This window comes from Myodes glareolus, chromosome 4, assembly GCF_982192425.1.
Source record: "Myodes glareolus chromosome 4, mMyoGla1.1, whole genome shotgun sequence".
NCBI lineage: Eukaryota > Metazoa > Chordata > Mammalia > Rodentia > Cricetidae > Myodes > Myodes glareolus.
The window spans coordinates 56,109,549-56,137,033 of NC_142029.1; the positions used below are offsets into that span (position 1 = coordinate 56,109,549).

The 27,485-nt window shown below is 43.8% G+C and overlaps 1 protein-coding gene across 1 annotated transcript in view; it reads right to left on the bottom strand.

Annotated features, from left to right (window-relative positions):
• The window catches only part of Clstn2 (calsyntenin 2), a 592,274-nt gene that overhangs the window by 56,542 nt on the left and 508,247 nt on the right, over positions 1 to 27,485 (bottom strand). Inside the window, exon 8 of the mRNA XM_048452571.3 lies at positions 21,836 to 21,957. Coding sequence (XP_048308528.3) covers positions 21,836 to 21,957 — 122 coding nt within the window. The remainder of the gene's footprint in view (positions 1 to 21,835; positions 21,958 to 27,485) is intronic.

Genomic DNA, 27,485 nt, shown 5'->3' on the forward strand with positions numbered 1-27,485 from the left:
ATTAAACGAGCAGCCTTTTCATGCCCTGCCGCTCCTTGGATAAGCTTTGGGAGACGAAATGCAGGAATGCTGCTGCCTGGAGTGATAAACGGTTAATGAGGATTCTTGCTGGTTTGGCCAGTAACACGGATGCTCCCTGGCTCCACAAGAGCCTGTGTAGGGCATCACAGCTGGGCAGAGTAGGTTGGGTGACCTTTGTAAAGTGTGTGGTCTGTCCCAGGTCAGGTAGCAGATGAAGGTGTCAGGGCCCAGCTGCGACGCCACTCAGTGAACAGACTGTCCATTACTGAAAGGTGGGAAGTACCAGTGACTGCTCAGAACGTAGTTCTCATGGAGGTACCGCCTCGCAAACCGGACTGGGACATCAGTAAAGGATGAGAGCCTTGTCTGTGGCTAGCCTCGCTTTTCTGAAGTAAGAGTAAGTAGGAGATCATGTGGTCAGCAAATGAGTCTACAGCGTTGTCTCTTTCCTGCTGCTGCTGGGACAAGGGACACACAGGCTCAGGGCTTTTATCCCCAGCCTTGGCTTACTAGCAAGAGGTTCTTTCTCCACAAGACTTGAAAGCCTCTCCCTATCTGCACGGGGTGAGGGAATTTGAGGCAATGCAGAGATGTGTGGGGGGCAGAAGGTCTGTGGGGAACCCTGTCAGAGGACAGGCTGCAATGCTCTCACTGCACAGCAGAGCCATAGAAAGAAGCAATGCCGGGGAGTGGAGGGGGGAACGACTTAAACACATGCTATTCTTAGACTAGGCAATGGCCAGAACCCATGGAAACCATAGGGGATCTCAAGGCAGGAACTGAGAGGCTCCAATGGTGAGAATAACCGGTGATGCCTGGGTGGCTTCAGCAAGATTGACAGGGACCTCTCTGGTGGACACGTGGAAAGGCTGTCCAGTCCCTTAAGGCAAGGGCCCAAGTCAGAAAGTTACACTTGGTACCATCTTATACAAGCAGTCCTATGTGGAAACTTGTGGAAACTGCTGTTTAACAGGTGGAGAAACTGAGGCACCCAGCACTGAGGCCAGGCACCCCGTAGTGTCAGAGCAAGGGCTCAAACCCATGAAATCGCTTCTAGAATTTAAGCACTTCAATGAGTCTGGTACATCTGAAAGAATAACATCTCATTTCCAAGAAGTCCATATGTTAGACTCTCTGGGGGCAGGGCATATCCGATTTAACCAAGCTTCTCGCTGGATCTGGGGCAAATTAAGGCAAAAATAACAGTAATGTTAAAACAGTGACCACCTCTATCCAGTGGCCACCTAGCATGAACGGGATGCTTTACGTTCATACATGTGCTCATATAACTTGATTTGTAGGTAAGGGATGGGGCTGGAGGGACTGAGTAATACTCCCGATTTCCCACTACCAGAGGCTACCAGAGAGTGGATCCAGACACATGCAGACCAAGGGCTTTCTGCCCCAAACCTATGTTCTTTTCATTATTTTTATATTTATTATGGAGGGAGGGTGTATGACATGGTGCATGTGTGGACATCAGAGGGCAACTTGCAGATGCCACTTCCTTTCTTCTGCGGGCCTCAGGGGTTAAATTCAGGGCATCCACTTTGGTGGCAAGTGACTTTACACATCGAACCATGTGGCCAACCAATAGTTGCTTACACATATTCATTTCTTCCCCCCACAGCCATCTGTTTAAGAGTGATATATGTGCGACTGCCCTTCTTAGGGGCCCTTGAACACGAAGCCTCATCTGCTCCATGGAAAGGGGACTTGAGCCCTCGGAATACTATAGCAAACCTATTCCAATATAAATTTGCCATTGCAGCCTGTCTGTAATTCACCTTTGCTGATGCTACCTTCCGGGCAGAAGTATAGGCTTGATTCAAACATCAAGTTTATGTTTTCTAGCCATTTCTATTCAATCTCTCCAAGCCACAGTCAAAATGTGAATTCTGGATAAAGGTGCCTCCCAGGTGAGCTGAGACAGTGGGGTGAAGGTCAAGGGAGCCCTGCCTGTGCAGTTCCGCTCCATGAAACCCTAGTCAGTCTGTATTGTGCTCTTCAGAACCAAAACAGGTCAGTTACACTCCGTGTCCTTAGAGTGGACCAGCTTGCAGTAGGCATTTCAAATTTGTCAGGTCCTGCCCTAACGCGCAATTCCTAGAGAAGGTGATGTGACCGCTGCAGGCTAATTCCCATCCTTCTCTCCATTCTAGACCAATCACAGTACTGTAAATCCTTTTCTCTCCTACTCAACTTTTTAGCTTCAGGACCAAGGTAGAGCTTCTTCATTCATCACCACAGGACAAAGGCCTGCACACAGTGGCCCTCAGTGCACACTGCTTCTTCCATTTAAGCTATTCCCTGCTGAAATACAAAGATATCTAACCACACAGCGTTGAATGAAGCATTAGAGAGTGGGCTTTCACATAGCCATGCCTACACCAACAGTTGGTATTCTACCGGCTACCCAGAAGCCCTTCCTTGCACCCCCAACCAAAACTTAACCACTCTTCCCCATCCCGGACCCACTTTCTTGGTACCCACAGTCTTTCTAGTTTTAGCCCTTATGTCTGGATCTGTATAGAAGATTTGACCACTAAAAAACTTGTTGTTTCTCAAATCTTTTAAACTCTAAAGGTTCCCCCCCTTCGTTACTTAATTTCCCCAGCAATTCATCTGTAGAAGAGTCCTGAGCAGGTGAAAAACAGAAATTTTGAGTCTGGATTCTGCTATTTGCACACTCAGGTAGAATTTAAAATGTTCTTTTGTCCCTTTCCCCCTGTAATTAGACAACGGGATCCAAGCACACCCTGGACATAATCCGCACCAAATTCAGAAAGAGCTGTTCTCACCTGAAGTTCTTTTGGTGGAAATTGTACTTTAAGACCACATCTCCAGACTGAGAAAAGACCACTGTTGTTCTAGGGACCACTGTATACTCTAGTTCTCACTAGAGCAGCGTTTCGTATGGAGAATCTGCAGACCAAAAGGATCCGTGAACTCAGCACTAAGGCTATGCTTACTCTATCTATAGTACCCATAGTATGATCTACCTGTCATCCGTCCGGTGCCTATCACCCATCTGCTGTCTGCCTCTCTGCCCCTCTCTCTCTCTCTCTCTCACTCTCTCTCTCTGTCTCTCTGTCTCTCTGTCTCTCTTTCTCTGTTGGTCTATCTATCTGTCTGTCTGTCTATCGTCTATCTATCTATCTACCTATCATCTATTTATGTTTCATCTATCTATTCATCCACATACATGCATGCATACATACATACATACACACATACATACATAAACATATGCATACATATATTTTATAGGCGAGCAAACAGGCTCAGAAAGATGAAAAGACTCATCCAGAGTCACTCTGGTGATATGGGACAGAAATGAGCAGATCTGAGAGGTTATAGAACCTGTGGGCCCTAATGACTATTTGCCTCTAAGACAGTTTTACTTTAAAGTTGGTCTTGCTCAGGAATGATTCATGGGCAGGCAGCTGAGTAAGCATGTGACGCACGGGACAGCGTGTAAACACAACATAGCTCTGCATTCGGCTCCCACTTCTTTTGGGTTCCAAGCACGAAACATTATTTTATTTTTATTTTGCTAGACATGGAAAAGACATATTTTTAGTATTCCAGAATAAGCCCAAAGGCATACTTTTATGGTGGCTTATGAGACTCATTTTATTCCTATGCTTAGAGGTAGAAAAGAACCATGGTTGGTGATCAGAAGATTATTCAAGCAATTCCAAATCACATTTATGTTCAAACTGTGGGTTCACTTTTTGAGTCCAGATAATAGATAAGAGTTTATCTTTGCTTTGTGTTCAAATAGTTATAACTTCATTGCCCCCCCCTGTATTTATGACAGTAATAAAATTTTTGACAAGGAAGCAGTTCATGGGAATCTGTGGAGGTTTTTGTTTTGTGTGTGTGTGTGTGTGTGTATGTGTGCGTGTGTGTGTGTGTGTGTGTGTGTTTAACAGGAAAGGACGGAGGCTGTTGGGAAGGTCTCGGTTTCCAGGACAACCTACAGAAGGATGTGAGCTGCTCAACATCCCATGCTACATGCAATACTAGGAGGCAGAGGCTAGGATCCCCTCCTGGAGGAGGAGGCAGGCACACATGGACCCATGGAATCAAATGCAGCGATGCTTCTAGCACTGTCCTCTGCCTTTATCTTTGGGTACTGGAGTCAGGAGGGAAGCAGAACAAGTGCCACTTTATCCTCACTAATGGGAAGGCGTAGAGGACAGATGTGGCTCTTTCTTTAACAGTCTAGTAAGAGGAAATTTCTAGAAAGCCTCCATGGAGCTGTTTCAGGAACCAGTGTAGAGAAAAGGAATGGCCCAAACACCTGGAGGCAGCCAGTAGGGACTCCAAAGAAATCTCCAGATATATACACAAAACTGCTGAGACTTTGCGGACACCCTCAGATCAAGCATTCTTCTGGATGTTTCCCTTTCATGTGTCAGTTTCTGTCTGGAACCACCATGCTTGCAGACCTTATCGCCGATTCACACCCATGACCTACACACACTATTTGAATAAGCAGCCATCCTGACTACAGAAGGACAAACGATACCCAGTCCACCCTTGGCAGCACTGTACACTGTAGCCCTCTCTGAGCCTTAGCAGGGTCTGCATCCAGATAAGGCCAATGTCATTGCCTGCAGCTCTAAGAGCTGTGTGCTCTGCCCTCTCGGCCACTCTCCAGACACCTCCCCCTTACCTCATCAGTGTTCTTGTCTAGTCTCTCACATCCAGCCCTCAGGAATTGCTGTCTAGGTTCTCTCAAATTCTGTTTCCTCGTAACTATGCAATTCTATATTCTTAAGCAGTAGTGTTTGAGGACATTGTCTGGAAAGTTCAAGTTTGATTTCTGCCTTCTTAATAGTGGCCCACACCTATGAACAGTGACTTTCACCTGCTAGCACCTTGGCCTCTCTGTTGGCTTCAAGAAATCTACAGTCTTCCAGGCTTAGACATTTGCCTGCATGACCTTTTCCTCTTCCGGAGTCTAACTTCAAGCTGGCTTTCTTTAATGGTCATCTTTATTGTATCATGGCATATTTATGATGAGCATTATAACACGTCACAGAAGATGTGAGAACCTTGGGTCATTATAACTTATATAACACTTCCATCACGACTCCATTTGTTACACCTTCCTCCCTTCACGCCATGCAGTTCACTGCCACAACCATTGCACTTGCAGCTGAGCATTTAGAGAAGCTGAGAAGGGAGCTTGAGGCCGTACACACGCAGCCGCCGCTTCCAGAGCTCTTCCCTCCTTCCTTCCCAGTGGACAATTCTGTGCGAATCTCACTTCCTTTTTACTAGGCCAGTCCTTTAGTCTTTTGGTATCTGAAATTTTCAGTAAAATTTTGCTTGTTGTTTTATATTGCTTGTTTTCCTGCATATGACACATTCTTCCCCCTAAGAGAGGATCTATTATTGTTGGTATTCAACAGGTTCCAGACAAAATGATTAGATTTGTTTCCTTTGTATCATTAAACCTGGAGCTTGCAGATCCCCTCCAAAAATCTTTAAAATGATGTTTTAAAATGATGCTTTCAACAAATTTGGAACAATTTGCACCATCACTGCCGGACATACCTCTTTCATGTCACTTGTCAACTTACCTATCTAATTTAGATGTTGAATTCTCCATCTAGGCTTTCTAAGTTTACTTGTAGCTGATATTTCTCCATTCATCTGTTCAATACATTGACTATGACAAACTCTACTTTAAGATGTCACTCTGGGATCTTCATTTGCATTTTGTTGTTAATTCGTGTCTCTAACAAATTTTGTTACACTGAGCCCTGGGTTGATACTTAGACTTCTGCTGTTATTCTGGGAGATTGCTGGCTTTAGTTAGATGACTCGCTGATCTGCTAGCACTCACAGCTGTTTGGCTCTATGTTTTATTGAGGATCATTTGTTGTCTTTGTTTACTCTCAGGCCTCGGCCAGCCCTTTAGCCCTGGCACATGTTCATTAATCCCCACTGGCATTCCACTGGAAAAGGGAAATTCCAAAATCTGACCCCTTTGCAGCACACTGTGGCTACAATGTCTTTGCTGATTTTCCTATTTGCTGGTGTTGCTGTTTCCCAGGCTCTTGTGTTTTCCCTATACATGCCATTCACAGCGTGGTTGACAATCTGAAGGGTTCTAGGAAATGCCGTGTTCCAATTTTCAGTTCCATTCCTGCCTCCCCCTATTATTTTTGGTATTTGTCCTTCTAGTTTCTAACAACCCTGGCCTTTCTCACTTCAATTTGAGAGAACATGGCTCTCTCTCTCTCTCTCTCTCTCTCTCTCTCTCTCTCTCTCTCTCTGTGTCTCTCTGTCTCTCTCTCTCTGTTTCTCTCTCTCTCTCCCTCTCCCTTTTCTTTCTTCCTTCTTTTAACCCTGTCTTAGATTTTTTATTTTTTCAATTATTAATATATAATAGCTTTACTAAGCTTGGCTATACTTTCTTAAATTCACTCATTGTAAGCATACAAATCTAGGGTTTTTAATAAATTTATATTGCTCTAATTCAGTTTTAAAACATCAACATCCTACAATAAAATTGTGTATTTTCACCCTGAGCCCAAACCCTAGGCTATACAGGCCTGTTTTCTGCATCTATAGAATTGTCTTTGTGGACATTTCCTATACACAAAGATATGCAGGATGACTGCTTTGTATTTTAGTCTTTCCGTTGTTTATTTTTAAAGAAATCTGAATATTATTTAGAGAATAAATATTAAAAAGTTGTGTGGTGCCTTACCCTCTCTGAGGAGTGGCTGGGGGTGGTGTGATGGGGGGTAAGTGGAGGGAATGGGAGGAGGCGGGGGAGTGGGAACTTGGATTGGTATGTAAAATGAAAAAAAAAAGATAGTTTGTTTTCCTTTTTTTTTTAAGTTGGGTGGATTTGGGTATCAGTGAAGGCTTTTTTCTTCAGTGTCCCTTGGATGATAGGCGTGTAGTCAAACTGGTACTTGTACATCTCTTTAGAAATCACATTAATAACCACATGCAGCTAGTGTCTGACCTCTGTGGGTGCTCAGGAGGTTACAGGAAAGACCAGGTTTCGGCTGAGGCATGGGGTGGGGAAAGGGGATCCTGTCTCTCAGGGATCTGAGGTGGGAACACTTGGGGCCTGGTTAGCTCAGTTAGTAGAGCATTGAGACTCTTAATCTCAGGGTCATGGCTTCAAGTCCCACCTTGGGTGCTCCTTATAACATGATCCACACATAGACAAACATATATATCAATTTATTAGGGGTGCTATGGGGAAAACAGACTGATTGAGTTTGGACTAAGGGATCTGGGCACTGACCACATGCTGCTTCATGCCACATGATCTGGTCTTCACCACCCAAGAGAACACAAGAGCAAGAAAGAAAGAGACCTTGTCTTTTGACTTAAAAGTTGTCATGTCTGCAGTCAAGACCACATCCTAGAGTTGGTAATCCTCAAAAGCCATTGGCTAATGAGATTGAAATCCCACAACACTGTAGATCAGATTATGCCATACAGCTAAGTTGGAAAATTAATAAACATTTACTGAATATTTAGGTTAGAAACTGAGTTAAAGATCAAGGAATTAGATATCCCAAGGTAGTAAAGAAACTGAACCAGTCAACAATTCAGGGAACTTTGCAATGAGTCTTTATAATCTCTCCCACAATGTATATAAAGTGAGTTCTCTATTGTGAAGGGAGTCAGAGGTCCACCAGGGATTGTGGCCTATGAGTACAGGATTGACAGGTGAAGCAGGAATGTGGCCTATCAGATGTCAGGGATGACTGCTTCCATGACACATTGTGTGTCATTTTTCTCACAAGGCAGACAGGCTCACAATAGTGCTGTCCAGTCTGCCTGTGCTATTGGCAATGGAGTGTCAGCAATTTCTGTGGCTTTCTGCTTGGATCAACAAATGAAGACATATGGTGACAGCTTAGTTCTGCCAAGCTACATAGATCTCCACAAAATAAAGGCATAGTGGTAAGCAATACGGCACTTTATAGAATGGTGGGCTTAGTCTAACACTTTAGTCAAATTCCTTCCATTTCCAGAGCCTCAGCTGCAGAACTTAGAAAATAGTCGAGATTTGACAACAAAAGTAACTGTGTAGTTTAGACCTGATGCTTATAAGTCAGGAGTTTTTGGAATGAGAACTAGCAAAATCTAGTTTCCGTTTTATTCTTAAATGTAGTATGTTACCATGTAATTATTTGCTATTCATGCCTCTAAGGCTACAAAGAACCAAGGTGATCATAAGGCTTGCTTGTCTTTTGATTTCCATTTCTGTTGTCTCAAGAAAGCTACCATCTTCTAAGAAGCCAAGGGATGCAGTTGCTGCTTCATAATGAGGCCTTGCTTCCTTCTAAATATGCACTGATTGTCAAGGTGATGGAGGAGGTTCATTATTTAGAGGCATAATTAAAGGGCATTTCCTTTAGCTAAACTAATGAGCAGTAAGTGCAGCAATATTTGCATGTTTAGACATTAAGGATGGAAACAGATGACTCGTAGGAGATTAGGAGAAAGCAAGGAAGGTAGAACAAATTAATCTCACTGCTGGGCCTCCAGGGTTATTGCACCTCAAGACTTCTCCAAAGTGGAGGTCTTCTCTGGGAAGTTGCTTCTACTGTTTTCTCTTGTTCCATGGGATGATTGACTGTCTCATTACTATTCCTCGTAAGTAGTGTCACCATGGTGATTTGAATGAGAATGTCTCCCACTCACGGTTTGAACCCTTGGTTCCCAGTTGGTGCTGTCATTTGGGTGGCTTTAGTATGTACGGCCTTACTGGAGGAAGTACACCACTGGTGATGTGTTTTGAAGTTTCAAAAGCTTCATGCCATTTCCAGTGCACTTTCTCTGCTTCTTGCTTGTGACTCAAGATGTGAAGAGTTTCTTCCTCAACTTTCTTGTTCACTCTGCCATCATGGACTCTAACCCTCTGGAACCACAAGCGTAAATAAACCCTCTCTTCTTTAAGTTGTCTTGGCCACAGCATTTTGTCACAGCAATAGAAAAGTATCCAATATTGTGAACTCTGCTGCAAAAAATTGCTAATGAATGATTTCTGATCAGGAACCTGTTTCTGGGTTGGCTTCTGTGCCTTGTTCTAAATGCTTGGGGTCATTGATATTGGCTTATTCTTGTTAGTTTGTATATTCATGAAGATTATAAATGCTCTTGTGTCAAGAAGAGTGACTTTTTTTTGAACAAAATTCAACATTCCTTCATAATAAAAGTCCTAGGATTCAGGGGGTCATATCTCAACACAATAAAGACAATGTACAATAATTCCAAAACTTAAACTACACTTAATGGAGAAAAACTCAAAGAATGTCTCACTAAAATCAGGAATGTCCACTTTTCCTCCTCTTGTTCAATATACTGCTTGAAATATCTTAGCTGGAGCAATAAGAGGAGATGAAGAAGATGCAAAAAATGGAGGCATTTAAGAAAGCAAAATATCCTTCTTTTTAGGTGGTATGATTCTATAAATAAAAGACCCTAAAGACTCCAGTAGAAAACTCCTACAGCTGGTAAACCTGTTAAGCAAAGTAGCAGGATACAAAATTAAGACAGAAAAACCAGTAGCGTTTTTATATACCAATGACAAACATATCAAGAAAGAAATAAAGGAAGCAATCCCGTTCACAACAGTCTCAAAAAATCTTACATGGAAATAGTTACAGTGAAAGTTTAAGATACTGAAGGAAGAAATATAAGTTGCCGGAAGATGGAAAGACCACCGCCTTCTCATGCTCATGGATCTACTAGTAGAATTAATATTGTAAAAACGGCCATTCTACCAAAAGAAAATCTACAGGGTCAATGAAATCCTCATCAAAATTTCATGAAATTCTTCACAGACTTTGGAAAACCTTTTTCTTAATTCATGTGGGAGTGCGTGTGCGTGCTCGCGCGCGCACACACACACACACACCAAAACAATAAACAAGAGACCAGGATAGCCAAAGCAGTCCTGAGAAACAAAAATAATAGTGGGCGCATAATGATCCCTGATTTGAAGTTATACTATGGAACCACAGTAATAAGACATTGCAATATGGCATTAAAACAGACACACTGATAAAGGTAATAGAACTGAGGATTCATACATAAGCCCACACTTCTGCAGCCACCTGATGCTTGACAGAGTCCAAACATATTTATTGGAGAAAATATAGCAGCTTCAACAAATGGTTCTGGTCAGTCTAGATAGCTACTAGATCCTTCTTTCCCACTACACACAAAACTCAACTGTAAATGGATGAAGAACCTCAACATAAGATGTGACACTTTGAATCTGATAGAGAAGAAGTAGGGGAAATGCTTCAACTTATAGACAGAGGAAAAGAGTTTCTAAATAGGACCCCAGTAACATGGGTATTAAGACCAGCAATTGACAACAGGACCACATGAAGCTAAAAAGCTCCTCTGTACATCACTGGAGAGGAGTGAAGAGGCAGCCTGCGGGATGGAAAGGATTTTTGTTTTTACTAGCTGTACATTTGACCAGGGTTAGTATCTAGATTAAACAAAAAACTTAATAAGGTAAATACCAAAACAAACAAGCACTCCATTTTAAAATTATAACTAAATAGAGAGGTCTTAAGAAAAACTAGAGAGGGAGAGGGAGGTGGGGAGGGGGAGGGAAAAGGGAGGCGGGGAAGAGGTGGGAATTTTTAATAAATAAATAAATTATAAAAAAGTCTGAGAAATATTTTCTTAAATGTTAAGCTTCCTTGTCCATTGGGAAATGAAAATTAATCTACGTTGAGATTTCATCTCACTCTAGTAAAAATAGGTAAGATTTTTTAATAACGACAACAAATGCTGCTATGAATGTAGTGAAAGGGGAGTACTTTTTCACTGTTAGAGTCGCTATGAAAACCAGTATGAAAAACCAGTTCCTCAAAGATTAAGAGAGAGATAGTTCTACCATATAATCCCACTATACCTTTCCTGTGCATATTCCCAGAGGACTCTATATCTTACCTTGGAGATCGTTGCTCTCCCATGATCATGGCTGTGCTATTCAAAATATATTTTAAAAAAATGAAAACAGCCTAGCTGATCATCAGCTGATAAATGGATGAAAACGCGGTTCCTACATATTATTTAGCTGCAAAGAAGAATGGAGTTGTGAAGTTTGCAGGCTAAAGATCGGAGCTGGAAACCATCAGTCTGAAGTAATCCAGACTCGGAAAGACAAATGCTGCAGTCCTCTCATGTGGACAGATGCTAGCTTTGAATCTTGAGTTACACATGTTTAAATTTGAGTACAACAGGAATTGGTGAAGATACCACCTACTTGAGTCATAGGACATGGAGAAATCAAGCTGGCACCAAGCTGGACGCTTCGCCCCTATTTAGTTTTCATGGTGCTTTGTACGGTACTGGGAGAAAAAATAATCAACAGACTTACCTAGCTGTGAACTATGCAAGGCACAATACTGACTGGCTTGGCAATGTGTGCACACTGGTACAATATTGTCACAAATGCTACGGGAGTGACCAATGACTTTTTGACTAGACAAAGTATTAAACTGCTCCCCTCAAATTCTCACCTTTATAACCATAGGTTAGTGATTCTTTTAGCCTGCATCAGAGAATCCTGTTTTTACAGTAAATGCTCAGTAATGCAGGGACACACAACTGGTCAACATGTGGAGAATTAGAGACTATCAGGCACTCAGTTCTAAATGGGAAACTCCTCCTCTCAAGACTCGGGGATCATTACGGAAGAAGGAATGAAAGAATTCATAAGAGACAGAGGTACTGGGCACTCCTAAGCAAAACAGTATTCTGACCATGACAGGGCTGATGTGCACATGAATTCAAAGTGATTGTGACTACGCTCACAAGACCTTCATGAGATCAAGGCAGTCTAAAGCTCAGCCTATGGGAGAGAAGTCTCTGGGTGCTACTGAAAAGGGATGGCGGTTGTGGGAACAAAACTTAGCTTTCCTCCGGCATTCAGGCCCTGAGAGGTTACCCATGCTCCAGTAGATAGTCCTACACCCATATACAAACAGGGGACCCAATTCTACTTAGTTGGTGAAAAAAAAAGATGTTGGGAGGAGAAAGCAGTGGAGGGAATCAGGGAGAACTTGAAGAGGAGGGAACAGTGGGGTAGAGCTGACCAAAATGTATTATATGCATATATGATATTCTTAAACACAACAGCAAAAATTCCTGTGACCTTCAGAACTAGACTGAATCACTCTCAAGTGCCTGCCCCCAGGTCAATGAGTTACATGGTTAATATGCGTCCCTGAGACTCTACAGCAACTATCACATGTTAAAACAGTGCCTTTTCTCCTCTTGGGCTATGGGCATTTTAAGGTCATGTTCAAGGCTCTTCTATTCATCAGGTTAGAACTGTGGGAGCTCCTTGCTATGTCTTTTTCTTCATCCCCAACCTGGGTGCTCTGCCTAGATTTTGTAGAGTTAAAGATTTGGTGGAGTTAAAAGAAAGTGCCCAGCGTGAAATAAGAGCCAAAGTAAAGATGCTTCCGAGGCTCCTCAATGCATAGGGACATCCTATGATCAGCGGCTTCACCTCTCCTAGGGAAAAGGGTTATCATTAGAATTGGCCATTTTACAATCAGATTCACCTATGCTAATTTCTCGCTTTTTTGGAGGTGGAAAATATCAGTCACACAACTAAAGCAAACATTTGGGTTCTATGCCGAGGCATCAGCTCCCTTCTTTCCCACGGGTACTGATGTCTGGAAGAAACTGGAAGGGTAGGAGCATGACTCAGCCAAGTTACCTCTGTCAGGACCACTGGAGGCTCTGGCAGCTTAATTCATTATCTGAAGGGAAATTTCATTACTGAGCATCCTTAACTGTGTTGACACTGTTTCCTCATTTAAAAATAAAACAATATTCTGTTTAATGTTGGTTTATTACCTTCTTTTTCACACTGCTTTTAAATATGTATTAAGGACTGTGTGTTGAGAATACACAGTCATTGCCTCTGGGCAGAGATACAGGCTAAAACACAAATAAGGATTCCATGGGAGTTGGAAGCTCTGTTGAGCAGTTGCTGCTTAGGGAAAGGGAACCTGAGAAGGGTCAGGCAACCTTCCAGGTCTAAACTCCAGCAGGGGGCGAGAACAAGAGGCACTGGGAGAAAGCAGCCTTGTTACTCTGGACTCCGCAGCCTGATCCATGCTTTTGCATGGGATCTTCTGAAAAAAAAAAGAAGGAAAGCCTTTCAAGTAATGAGAGAAATCTGAGAAAGCTGATTGAAATCGACTCGTCGAGTAAATGGCTCCCGTGGGACTGCCCGCTAAGTAGACACTCTCAGCGATGAGATGGTGTCCCCAGAAGACACTGATGGGATTATCTGCCCCTGGGCTTTTCCTCTGGTTAGGTATCGGATGCTTTAGTATCTAACGTGCTAATCGATGCTTCACTGAAGCCCTCTGCTTGATCTCCGTGTTGGTCTTCTGCTGAGGTCTTCCTTAAGTCTTGGCACTTCTCTCCACCGAAGCCTTTGCACGATCATGGCAGTGTCTTCTTGATAGCTGCCTCCCTGTGACCCGACACGATACTTGTGCTGTGAGGCACCTCTAATAGAGCCTGAACTTTACTAGGACGATGACTCTGGTTTACAAGAAAGATCGAGTGAGAAGACTGAGTCAGAAAATGAGGGGACTCCAGCTAGACGAACATTGCTGATGTTGTTATTGTAGACCAAGGTGTTTTCTCTACCTGGGTCCTCTGAGAAAGGACAAGGCACTTCTTATAATTACTTCCCACCTCAGGACAGGGTGAGCTTTCCTTGTTTGGTGGCAAAAGAGATTTTAGGGTAGTAACACTGCCTCCCTTCCTAGACTGTAGCTAAGGGACTGATATTGCCACGGAGGAAGCCAGGGACAGCAGATTTAAAGGCATAAAGGTGTGTGGGTATCCGTACTTTGGTGAAGCACCAGCGATATCCAGAGAACCTGTGTGAGCTCTCTCTCTCCTTCTCTCTCTCTCTCTCTCTCTCTCTCTCACATACACACACACACACACACACACACACACACACACACACACACACACATATATATTTACAATACCCAAGAGAGACAACTCAAAGGAGAAAATATTTATTTGAGTTAATGGTTTCCAGGGTTTCAGTTTGAGGTTGGGTCTATGGCTTTGGGCCTGAAGAGAGACAGAATATGACAGTGATGGCAGTATATGGCAGAAAAGGCTATTCGTCTCATGGTGGCCAAGAAGCAGAGGATCAGAGAAGAAGGGTCCAGGCCCAAGATGCACTCTTTAGAGGCCAATCCCAGTGACCTACTTCCTCCAGTCAGGCCCCACCTTCCTATTGTCTGTTAGGCCACGAGTTCAATGGATTATAGTCCACTGATGAAATTAGAACCCTCACAGTGCAACTGAGTCTCAAAAGGCTCATCAGCTTGAAACCAAGCTTTTCAGACATAAGCCTTTGGGAAACAGTTTCAGATTCAAATCAGCACAGGGTAAATTCGCATTAGCATGATCAACTGTAAGCTAGGGGAAAACTCTGTCAAGAGAAAGAGGTTCTCCAGTTGGAGTTTAGCATTTCCAGACTCAAACACAACATGCCATCCTTCTTCCAATGAAGGCAGGATCTTTTTTCCCTTTTCTCTTTGTTGGTCCCTTAAGCTAAAGTATAATACATCCTGGAGAAGAATCTGCCCCTTGTGCAGCCTCATCTGTAAGCTAGTGAGAAATTGTGCTAGGTGGAAAGCCAGGCACAAGATGTGAAGGGAGTCATTGATAGGTAACTTCCTCGTCCCTCTGTCCTAGGGCTTTTCTTGAAGTAGAGGGGCTCAGGAAATCTATGGCTGAGGCATCTACACTAGTACACAGAGGAGTCCATAGGCCTGTTGTGAAAACACGGCTCAGGGTCATCTCAGTAAGAGGCAAGGAGATGGGACATGGCTTGATTTATGATTCCAAGACCTCCCCAAGGCTCACAATGATGTATTAGTTTCCTTTTGCTGCAATAACAAATCACCTCTAACTTCGTAGCTTAAAACAACATAGATTTATGATCTTACTGGTTTGGAGGTCAGAGGATGAAATAAGTTTCAGTAGACTAAAATCATGGCATCACCATGGCCATATCCCTTCTGGGATTCTAGGAGAGAAAGTTTTCCACTTTGTAAAGGTTGCCAAATTCCTTTGATCATGACCTCTCACACACTAGTGCATCACAAGGATAATCCAGAACAATCTTTCCATCTCAAGATCTTTAACTGCTCACAGCTGCAAAACACTTTTTGCCATGTAAGGGAATGCACTCACATGGGTTAGAGATCAGAGGATGTATGTCATTGGGGGCCATTCTTGTGTCTGCCCAGGTGGCTGCCTCAGGTACTCAAGTAAGGAGGCATGGCACAGAGGAAATCAGGGGCAACTGTGCAGTGGGGACCAATGGAATAATGAAATGTCACTGCTAGGCAAATTTAAGATGGAGGGAACTTGGCTCAGCAATGGGTTGCATGCCACTATCTCTCAAAGGAGGCAGAGGGGGTGGAGTAAGAATGCCTCTTGCTGCTTTTTCAGAGCATAGATCACCTAGTGCCTGCATTGCTGACCCGAGAGGAATGCACATGCCTTGAATATCTTAGGACCATTCTCTGTCAACACCATGAAGCCAAGAACTAGAAGATCTGTTGGAGATGGAAAGAGACTGGGGAGGGGTGGGTTCCAAGAATATCAGGGGCAATTTAGTGTTTCTACATATAGAGAAGTAAAATATCTAGTCCTCTTTGTACATGATGGTGACAGTCATTGTATTTGGGACCCTTGGCGTTCACATTATTGACTCAAAATAACCATGCAAACTGGTCTCTTCAAAAAACTGTTTGGGAGTCTACCTACATGAGAAAACAGAGGTTCCATTCAGTTTCCCTGTCTGTTTGGGGACCCTGCTCCCAGAGGAAGGCAGGCATCAGTGAGGACAGCTTACAGGTGGGGATGCTGTGCAGGGCAGTGATACCACATTAGAACAATGCCAGTCTGTCCAGGAGTGAGTCTTTAATAGCAGAATTAGAGTGCTGACAATGTCCAGTTATTTTGCTCATTAAGATGACTGGTCTGGACTGGACTGACCATTCTCTAATTAACTCCCTGGCACTGGCTATAATAATGATTGAACTAACCCATTTGACTCCCAGTGTGACTGAATGGGAAAACGCAAGGAAACTGGTTTTGCATCATCCTGACACTCCGTCTCCAGGAATAAAGGATGCGGTCTTTTTAAATCTTCTTCTAGGAGCTTTCATGTTCTATGCAAGAGCAAAGGCCTTGGGTCAAGACAAATGTGTGTAAATCTTGGTTGCAGGAAAACTGAGGCCTGTGTCTGTCCCCTTTATGCAGAAAGATAAAAGATAGTTGTCGATACCAGTGGTCTGGAAGAAGGGAGTCCATGTACCCATAGCCCCCCTCCCTTGATGTGACCCGGAAGTGTTGGTTTCCATGCACAATTACCTCTCCAGGGAGGTGAGCTATGGAGCTGAGAGAGTGAGAAGCATCAGGAAAGGCACAGGGAGAGGCTGAGGAGATGGTGCATGGGGCAAAGCTCCTGTCACCCAAGCATGAGGACCTGGGTTTGGATCCCTAGAACTCATGTAAAGTCAGATATAGTAGAGAAAGTCTGAAATTCAAGCACTCTATGGCACCATGGGAAGCAGAGGTAGAAAAATCTCTGGAAGCTTGAGAGACAGCTCTCAGTGGTAATAAGAGACTTTATCTCGAGTCATGGCATGCATGCACCCAAATCTACACATGTACAGAGATTTCTTTTTAGAAGGACATGATAAGCTTCATCTATGAAGATCTAGATGTCCCAAAGAGAATGTGTTTTTTCTGTTGTGGTTTTGTTTTTTTTTAAATATCAAAAGTGCCTTTTATTTATTCATTGAACAGACTCAGTCTGGTAGCCAGACAATAAAGGCATACTACAAAATATTTGGGTTGGCCTGATGATACACATTTTTAAATGAGACCATATTAATAACTGAGATGGCTTACACGAAAACCTGATTTTCAGCTTCCAGATAGTTGAAAGTACAGTGTCAGGCCAGATTTTGTATGACCTGGAGACAAATCTGTAATTCAGCCAGCCAGGCATCTGGCTTCACCTGGCTGGGCCTCTCTAAGCCTTGCTGCTTCTTAGTAACCCACTGTTTTTCGAGTCTAGAACTCTTGCAGGAGAATGCTGCCAGGGAACATTCACTGGTCATGACCCAACAGATCAGTGATCATCCTTAGAGAAAATCATTGTCCCTGGTGCACAGGCAAGACGATGACTAACCAAATGAGGCCAGTTTCTGCCTCTCATGGACTGTGTTCTTCATGGATACTTGTTTACCTCATATGAACTGGGGCACCTGTGCTCACTCTGGTTCACTGAGGCTGTCACTCAGTGTCACTCCGATGAGGACACCAGAGGACACCATTCTAATACCAACAGTTCAATGGGAAGACGATCAGAATTCACAACACCGAATCAGCCATATCCAAAAAATATTAAAGCCTAGAGGGCCTGTGCATTGATAAACCTTCCCTGGCTGTGCTGGGAGCTCTTGTCTGAGTTTGCACATGACTGAATGCCTAGCTTGAGGGATTTGCATTTGTAGATTCTGAGTAAAAAATAAAATCCTATTAAAATGACATTCCCCTTGCTGTTAGCATCTCTTGAGTGAGAAGGCCTGGATTCTCAGAGGCACTTCCTGGGGCTGCCTGGTTAGACTTACAGGCGATCCATGTGCTTTGGCAATGGTCTTTGGAGTGTAAGTATAGGGAAAAGGAGGAAAGACATGATGTCTCTGAAGCATGAGCAACTTCTTTGCTCTTGGCTACCCCTGGAAAGTTATGTAGGAAACACCCTGTACATCATATCCTAGTTTAAGGCCAGGAAGGAGCCTGCTGTTCAAATGCACCTCTCTGGAGTTGGGTCCTGGCCTGATTGTGGAGACAGGGACAGAGGACCTTAGTTCCTGCCACTGGCTCCACGCATTGTTCTAGCCAGAGTTACATTTGCTTGAATGCAATGTGATACATGCCATATCAGACTTTCCAAGTTTGCCCATCTATAACGTCATAGTCTTGCATTGAATAATGAATACTTTGGTTGTAACCTGTCTACCTGGGAGCAACATGACACAAAAATCTACTTAGACTTACTTCAGTCCTACCTGCCCCACCATTCCTGAACTCTTAACACTTGGGTCCCATTCACTTGTCATCTTGGATGCCTGGCTCTGCACATGGACCTTTCCATACCAGTGTTCCATCTGGATGCTTCCTTAAGCTCTTATTCACAGGCCCACATCAGACAGCCCTGCCTCCTGTACCTACTTGGTGCCCTGCTTTCTGACCAAGCACCGACTGCATGATACTCTGAACTGTCTTTTTGAGCCACGGACACTTCTAGATAGCAAAGGCTTCTAGTTCTGTACTGATGATGGGAATGAAACACAGAGTCTAACTTACAGATAAGTTATGTAGGACAGAAATACAAAAGCCCCAGAAGGCATTAGAACCATAAGAGGCTTTGAGAATGTTCAAGGTGGACCAGGAATTCAGTTGCACATGGCATGCTGGACCAGTTTGAATTTTTGGCAAAGGCCAGCTGTAGACTCACTGGTGGTTAATCCAACTGGATCCCAGAAATAAACTAACAAGGTAACAAGAAGAACACTGTTTAAGGACTGGAGAGGAAGAACGAATGGGACAATGAAATGAATCAAATGTTAATTCATCAGCAGAAGTTTTTAAAATGATCTCTGGGTTTTTCTTCTCTCTGCCTCTCTCTTTCTTCCCCTCCTCCCCAGCCTCATTGTGTTTCTCCCTCCACATCCTTTCACTGTTATGCAGACATTTTCTGGATACCACTGTTCACTGTAAAGCTGGGGATGAGTAAGACACCAGCCTACTCCCAGGAGCTCGGCACTAAGCAAGCAGACAGGAGGGAAAACTGCGATGGGAATGCAAAAGAGTAACAAGGAGTCTGGTGAACGAGGGGACAGATGCCCTCTGGGATATGCAAGGGAGGTTCCTGATAGAGAAGCTTCATCAGTTCTGTATGTTCTGGGCGACAAGCCGTTTACATGCAAGAAACTTCTGGTAAGATTCTAACATCATAGAGAGTTAAGTAAGAAGAAAGAAGGTTCTGCAAGTTGGCCTGTATATACACGGTTGCCAGCATGGGTACTGTTGAGAGTTCGTTTGCCCACCTCAGTACAGGTTCCGTTCTTCACGTGGCAACCATCCTCATAAGCTGTGGCATCTGATAGCAAGGACTCCTTCGACTTTCAGAAAATGCATTTCTTTCGGATGGAAATGCTGTAGACTGAATTCTGTCCTCCCAAACTTGCAGTCTGAAATCCTAATTCCTGGTACATTTGAAGATATGGCCTGAGGCAAGCAACCGATATAAAAAGAGGGAGCGAGAATTGGGACTTCACTTAACAGGGCTGGTTCCTTGTGAGAGGAGCAGATATGAGAGTGTCATCTTTCTCTGGAACTGAGGACAAAGCGGGTGATCAAGGTCCTCTGTATCCAGGAAAAAGAGCTCCCATTAGGACATGTATAGATAAGCACTTTGACCTTGCATTTCCCAACTTCTTTGACCATGTTGAAAGTAAACTTCTCTCCCTTAAGCCCTGCAGCCCAGGGTACTTGGTTAAGGAGGCTGGAACAAAATGAGATGCAGATGAAAATGCGGCTTAAGCCAAGTTTGTAGGTTCCTTGGCGACTACAGATATTTTCCAGAATAGGCACAATTCTTATCTACGAATCAATCAGTTTTACATTTTAAATCAGCATGTTCACCACAGGCATAGCCTGAAAGAAAGGACAGGTGCTGGCTATGGTTTTCTGTGAGCCCTGGGTAAGTCACTAGGCTGGAGTCTCTTGCCTGGAAGTCCCCATGGAAAGCCTGTGGCAGAGCTGGGAATGGCTTTACATAAGCAACCTGCCTGGGACAGAGCACGCAAAGAAGAAGGAAAGAAAGAAAGAAGGAGGGGGAGGGGGAGGGATGGGAAGGGAAGAGAGGGAAGAAGGGAAGGAAGGAAGGAAGGATGGAAAAAAGGAAGAAAGGAAGAAAAGAAAAAGAACATCCATGGGACCCAGGTAGTTTGGAATGTGCTCAGTGACTCTGCCCCTGCTTAAATGCCTGGCTTTCAGAACTGTTACATTCACTATATATTTATCTACACAACCAGTATTCCTTCTTTGTCTATTTTTAATTTCCAACCCTGCAACTTCATTTGCCTGTATCCTTGTTTCTCAATCCCATCTCAGAAAATGCCTTGGGGTAACTATAATTATCTCCACCAGTATGGCAATGTTCTTATTAAAGAACCCCTCACAATATGGAATTTATTTTAATTCACTTCAATTTGTATTATATATTTTAAAACATCCCATAAAAGCCATCTGGCACGTCAGGACATAGCTGGGAGGTTGCTGAGAAATCATATAAACAATGTCAAGATTTTACCATTCCTCCGAGCCCCAGAATCCCTAGCACAAAGAAGGAAATGCAGATGAAGACACATGCTGCCTTTTCGGTCTCCCAGAATCCAGCCGGGTAGCATTTTCTGCCATCAGGCCAGACAGTTGCCACTGGCTTCCCACACTGCCCTTGCTTTTCTCACACTGCAGAGGTTCCATTAGAGGAAATTCCCGGGGCTGAGGCAACTGGGTCCCACAGAGCATCCATGTGAGTGTCTGTGAGGATGGAAGGGGTAGCAATCGCTCACATCTCCACAGGAGTGAGTTCTCGCTGAGGTCAGTCCCACTGGGAGCCAGGGGAGAGGGTCAGGAGAAGACAGAGAAGAGGCAGAGTAGTAAAGAGACAGAAAACATGGGATTATGAAACACTCAGTCCTAGAAACGGTGAGATCGCAATATACCAGTGGGTCGAGAACGGAGAAAATAGTTCTGTAGGTCACAACACACACAGCGTGGGATGAAGTTAAAGTAGAATAAAAACAAAACAAGGGATTGAGACCTGAGGCACTGGGGACTATAAAATGAACATCATTAAGTGACATCTCACCCCTACCTCTTGCCATTCTCCCTTTTGCTTATTTAATACTGTTTTTAAAAATAAAACCTTCCCCACGTCCACTTCTTGGGGAAGGCCATATCAGCTTTGCTTCCTCACTGGGAAGCACCCTCCCCCTGAATGAGTACACTCTGACAGTCTCAATGCTGTACAACCCTCAGGAACACACACTTCAAAGCTCTGGACTCAACCCAGACCTGTGATTTGTTGTAGAGAAGTGTGGTGTACCAGGCCCTGTGATCAAGCCAGAAAGCTCCAACGAGTCAGATTTCCCACTTCTGAAAAAAGAAGACACTGCTAACAATGCTCCACGTCATGGTTTCCTTCAAAGTCCTCAGGTCCCTGTTCTCAATCACCTGTTATCAAAAGCAAGCCATACTGTTGCCCAAAGGAGAAAGGAAATCATCAAAGGCAAGAGGTGAGGCTCAATGACACAAAGGCCAAAGACGTGTCAACAGAGATCTTCAGCTAGGCCTGGAGTCAGGACAGACATTTTCCCATGTGTTCAACAAAAAGCAAGTGGAGCGGATGCAGGTGCACAGGTGCGCAGGTGCACAGGTCCTCTGACCCTGTGGCATCTCAGCTGGTGCATGTGGTCCTTTTCTCTGCTATGGGCAGTTTCCACCCCGACATAAGATGCTGAACTGACTTTTCCAAAGCCAAGAAACTTAGCAGACCTGGAGAGAGCCTACCCATTGCTACCACCCTGAGAGCAAACGGATGGTCCTTGCAAAGGAGAGAAGAGAAGGCATGCCCTGAGAACCTCACCTGGTCCAGCTTCCAGTGAAACTCCGCAGGGCGAAAGGTATCTGCCTGGTCGAAGTCTTTCCGCAGGAGGAAGACGAGGCGGCAGTTGTGCACATACAGGGCGTAGTGATGCCGGTTCATCTCTGAAAGGCAGAAATGGAGTTGGGGCATGAGAGGATCTGTTTCCACCCAAAGAGTCTTGCGTTATGTTGCTAGGCAGTTTAGAAGACAAAGGAATGGTCTCTCTTATTTTCTCATCTATAATTGGTTCTGATTAATTTCCCAGAACATATGTTGGGGAAGACTTTGAAATGGAATAAGCACTGGGAGGGCCCATCAAAAGCTCCTCTGGAGAAATTATCTTGCCTTTAGACACTGGCCTGAAACCTCTTCTCCATCAGATCCCAGTGAAAGGTGATCATGTTGGCAAGTTTGTGGTGTGTACTTACAGGGGCTCTCTGCCAATCCCATCCATCCCTGGGCTCCTCCAGCACGGGTGATTTCTCCTGGAGTTCTGGAATTTGTTTTATTTTCTCAGTCTTGACACAGTGACCACAGAACACATCTCTTTTGTCTTTTTAATCTATGCTAAGAGGGCCTGCCTTGCTTTTAGCTGCTAGGAGGAGACAAATTGATTTTCCAGCATTAGACATAATTCTGTGGTTCTTCAAAGCAATGAATAATCCCCCCTCCCCAGGCATAGTGATCAATCAATGGGACTTTTCTTGCTCTGATGAAAAGACTTCCTTACTTGCTTAGGAAATCTTATGTCATGGTTTTAGCCATGACACTTAGAGCCACAAGACACTATGAATTGGCAGGAGATGAGCTGTTCTGTACCAACATGGAGAAATCACATTTTACTTGGCTGTAGAACACAGAGAAATTTACTGGGATGCATACACAGTCTAAGTGGGTAAATGAATAGATGAACCATGTATAGGAATGAACATAGCCTTACATTTAGACTTCAGTGGAGGGCTAGAGAGATGGCTCAGAGGTTAAGAGCACTATCTGCTCTTCTAGAGGACCAGGGTTCAATTCCCAGCACCCACATAGCAGCTCACAACTGTCTGTAACTACAATTCTGGGGGAATCCAACACCCTTACACAGACATGAATGTGAACAAAAAAACAATGCACATAAAATAAAATCTTCAAAGAAAGACTTCTGTGGAATTGTATCTTTGATTGAGTCATCCAGCTTCTTGGTGTCTCAGTTTCCTTATCTGAATTAGGGTAGGGATAGTGGAGTAGTTTCCTGTACATCCTGTGTAAACCTTGCAATGAGGTCAACACTGGCCTCATATCTAGAGATGAGCCTTAATTGGCTCTGTCTAAATAGGTTCCCATCAATCCCCCAACACAGGAACTGGTTTAAGAAGCCTGCCCAAGGTCAACAGAGAGGTCCATTCTCCTGACCACACAGCCTCTGTTGAGAACTTGCAGGGAGGACTTGGTTTAGGACAATGGTTAGTACTTTTATAGTAGTTCTGGGATGGGTACCAGCAGAATGTGAACCCAAGGGATGCCTTCTTTCCTTGGGAGAAGTGCAGTATAAAACCAGAGGTCTGTGGCAGCTGCAGTCTTATTTGCTAATCTGGAACTGGTACATGTGTAGACACGGATCTGAGAAAATGCACAGGAAATAAACTTGTGCCTTGATCACAGTTTACCTACGAGAGGTATGAAGTCAACAAAGATCTGGGAGTTTTCAGGTACAAGAAATCTGCATTCTCTGCATTGATTTGATTTTAAAGTTATTTGATATCATTTGATCCGGATTTCCCATCTCTGTAATGGATAGCATCTTAATTGCAACAGTGAGGAAATGTGTGTAAAGCATCTGCCTGAAACAGATGTTTAGTGGCTGTTGGTTATTACAAAGGCCATTGCTGTGCCTTGGGACTATAGCAGTGCAGACAGCCAGTCAGATGCTGTTTCTACCCAAGCATTCACATTCTCTAAAACCCAACCCCAAGATGAGAGGAGGATGGGTGGTTGCTACATGTGCCCACTTTGGAGGGAACCACTCTTAACCTCTAGGTTGGCAAAACCCCTCGGGCTTGGTTATGAGTAGTCTACAAAATGCTTTTATGCCCCTTCATGATTACATAACAGATTTTCTGTGTTCCTACTAACTGTGAGGAAAAGGAAGGTAGAAATATTTTTTTCTGCCTTTGTTAGCTTTATTTGGAATCAACTAGGGTGAAGAGGTGGACCAGAAAAACCGGAAGAACAGACCTCCTCTGCTAGAGCATCTTTCAACCTAGGCCTTTTCTCCTTCCCTCTGTCTCACTGCTGTAGACTCCTGGATCAACACACAAGCTAAGGAGCATCTCCTGATCAATCATCAGGCAGCAGGGAGTGTGTGTGTGGGGTTCCCACCTCTTCTTACACTTGAAATTCTTCTGAGCAGTTTTCTAGTCACTCGGGGGCTGTGGGCACACCCTTGTTTTCTCTTAGGTGGGAGGGTCTCTGTAGTCCTCCCTCCTGGGCTGATGCTCTGCTAGTGCTAGGTCAGGTTGATCCCCGTGTCTTAGGATTTCCAGTAGGAAATGTCAAGCACTGTGCATGGCCACTTAGCATCCATGGTTCCCAGATGAACTCAAAGAAAGTAGGATGAATCCCCCAGCAAGAAGGGACCCCAGCTGCAGGGGCAGAGGTGTGGGCATGGAGGCATTATGGAGACAGCGCTCGGGAGGAATTGTGAGTGTTAACAGGCAAGAGCATCACTCACACAGAGAATGGGAGGCAAAAGCCAGCAAAGACTCTAGCATCCCTTGTGGCAGAGGGACTGCTGTGTGTGCTCCTAACCCTGCATCCTTTGCAATCAGATGCATGGTGAATTGATTCTCATACCCTCTCCATGGCTGGGTGAGGACCCTATGACCAAGTTCTGGGAAGTGGAAGATTAGAGATTCAACATACAACCTGCTGTCTTTGTCAATAAAACTCTCTTATATTCAACAGTGTTATTTTTCTCTAATGGCTAAGTATAACCAGAACGAACAATGCAAGGATTCTTGTCTCAGGACACCTGAACCGAGTGGAGCTTTGTCCTCCCTACCCACCACTGAACAAACGAATGAGAGAGACCCCGAGAGGAAAGCAGTGGCCACTGAGGGCTATATCAGTAATAATGGTTATAGTGAGTTCCCTTTTCTCTCTCTTTCTTCCACACAGTTACCCTTTGCTGACGAATCAATTCTGCTATCCAACTATTTATAGATGACTTTATAATGGGCCAGCATTAGCAAATTTTGTTTAGTTCACCAAAGAGGAAGCAATCTGACGTTCACGAAGGCCAGTTTCATAATTTTCTCAATATTTATATTCTTGGACTTAGTCATCCAACTCCAGGCAGGAAACAATCAGAAATGTGTGAAAGTTATGTTCTAGAATGCTCACCATAGCATCGTTTTACTTGCCTTTAAAGAGAGAAGCTGTCTAAGTAGCTGACAAAAGAAGCCATTAAATAAAGTAGGATAAATCCACATGGCAGAGTTTTAAACTGGTATGCAATTTAGTTTTTAAAGACGATTTTATCTGTCAGGCATGGTGGTGCATGCCTGCAATCCTAGCACTTGGGACTTAGAGACAGGAGGCTCAGAAGTTCAAGACCGCTGTGGGCGGCAACATGAGTTTTCTGTCACACACCCCTCCCCCCAAAATACTTTATTACGTGGAGATGCAACCTGGGTATAGTTATATATGAAACAATAGTCCCATGTGCATTATGAAAATAAATTGAAATGGGAAGAACATTCTTATTCATAGAGATAAAAGTAACATTTTAATGAAATAGTCTGTTATCAGATAATGTCTCTTCAAGTGTTTGGATTTTAGGTGGTTTGTATATTTTGATACTTTCCTGTGCTTTCTCCATTTCTACTGCAATGTGTATCACCTTGCCACTGTAAAAATTTCCTAATATAAAATAAAAGTCCTAATCAGGCCTTGATTAAATCATAATATTTTGTATTTATAGTACTGTCCTCCCAGGGAGCTAAGATAGACTGAAACCTTTCCACATTCTCTGTAACCATCTTTTTTTAGATGGATATTTATGATGCGTGTGGGGTGTGTGTGTGTGTGTGTGTGTGTGTGTGTGTGTGTGTGTGTGTGAAGGTCTGCATACATGTATGGGTACAAGAGCACAAACTTGTATTTGTGGAGGTCAGGAGACAATTTGAAGGAATTGTTTCTCTCCTTCCAAGGTGTGCGCTGCAGGCATGAAGTTCAGGTCATCAGACTTGGAGACAAGTGCCTTTTCCCACTATACCATCTCCTTAGCCCTCTGTGCAAACCTTAAACTAACTGTAAGGTATGGCTTCCTGCAAGGGCAGAGTTGAGGCACAGGACCTTGCAGGCCTGGGGTGACGAGCATCCTGCTGGTGAGCCGCTGTGATGAGGAGGCATTATTGCAGACTGCAGCCACGGCTGCCCCGAAGAGTTCCTCTGAGGCACTGAATTGTAGACCTAGGATGGGGTCCTGGCACCCACACTTTGTAAAGCTTCACACGTTGTAACTTCACTGGCTTATTCTAACAAGAGCCTGTGGTGCCTCCATTGTAAGAGTCTGACTCTCGGGTGTGCAGAAGTGCTCCTAGACATGCATACACTGTTTTAGACAGTGGTGCTGTGCTGGCTCATTACACTAACTGTCCTGTTTCACTTGCCCTTGTGTAGGCAGAAACACTGTTTGGTTTCTCTATTTCCTGGGAGCGTTTGACACATATTCAAAAAAATCCTCATATTTGCAGCTGCTAAGTCTTGATCAGTTGCACCATCCTGAGGCCTCAGGGGGACTTTGGACCTAGAGCCATTATATCCAGAGCAACCACCAGGTGTTGCTAGAACAAGACCACTAAGCCCAGTCCCAAGATTAGTGTCACCTCATACTTGTTCATGACATCTTTCCTGCATGAAGATCCCAGAGAAAAATCTATTGCTGGTCCTGATTCCTCCTACATGGACTAATCTTATGTGTAGGCAAAAGTCAGGCAATTCTGGCTTAGTGTCTATCTAGAAAAAAAAAACACAACAGCATAGACTACAAGGATCTATGGATGGATGGAAAATGTGGAGGTCTTATAGTGACATGAAATGGAATAACCTTAGAATTAGTAATGATGGTGCCAGTGATATCACCTAAACTAATGGTCCACTACTTCTGCATCTTATTGAAATGATTTCATATTTTAATTCATACTTATTTCCTCCACTTGGCATATGGGGAAACCGAAGCTTATAGAGCTTAATAACTCCTCAAAGGTCACACCTCAACAGCCATCTAGGTGAGCTGTGGACCTGGGCTTGTCTGACAGCATGTGCTGAGCTACCAGTCACTCTCTGTGCTGTCTTACAGATAGAAACACTGATTTACCCGAGTGTTTCAACAAAAGTTATATTTGAAATCAGAGACAGGAATCATAATTAAAGGCAGAGTTTAAAACCTGGCAAAAGATCTCAAGATGTGTGTGTGCGTGCGTGTGTGTGTGTGTGGTGTGGTGTGCTCATGTGCACATGGACGCACAGTGACACACATCCATAGGATGTGAACTTAGCGGAAGCTAAACTGACATTCTGGTTCCCATGTTTATTGGCTGTGTACCTAACTACCTGGTACAAGATGGCTAACCTCTCATTGAATGTTTCCTTATCCTTA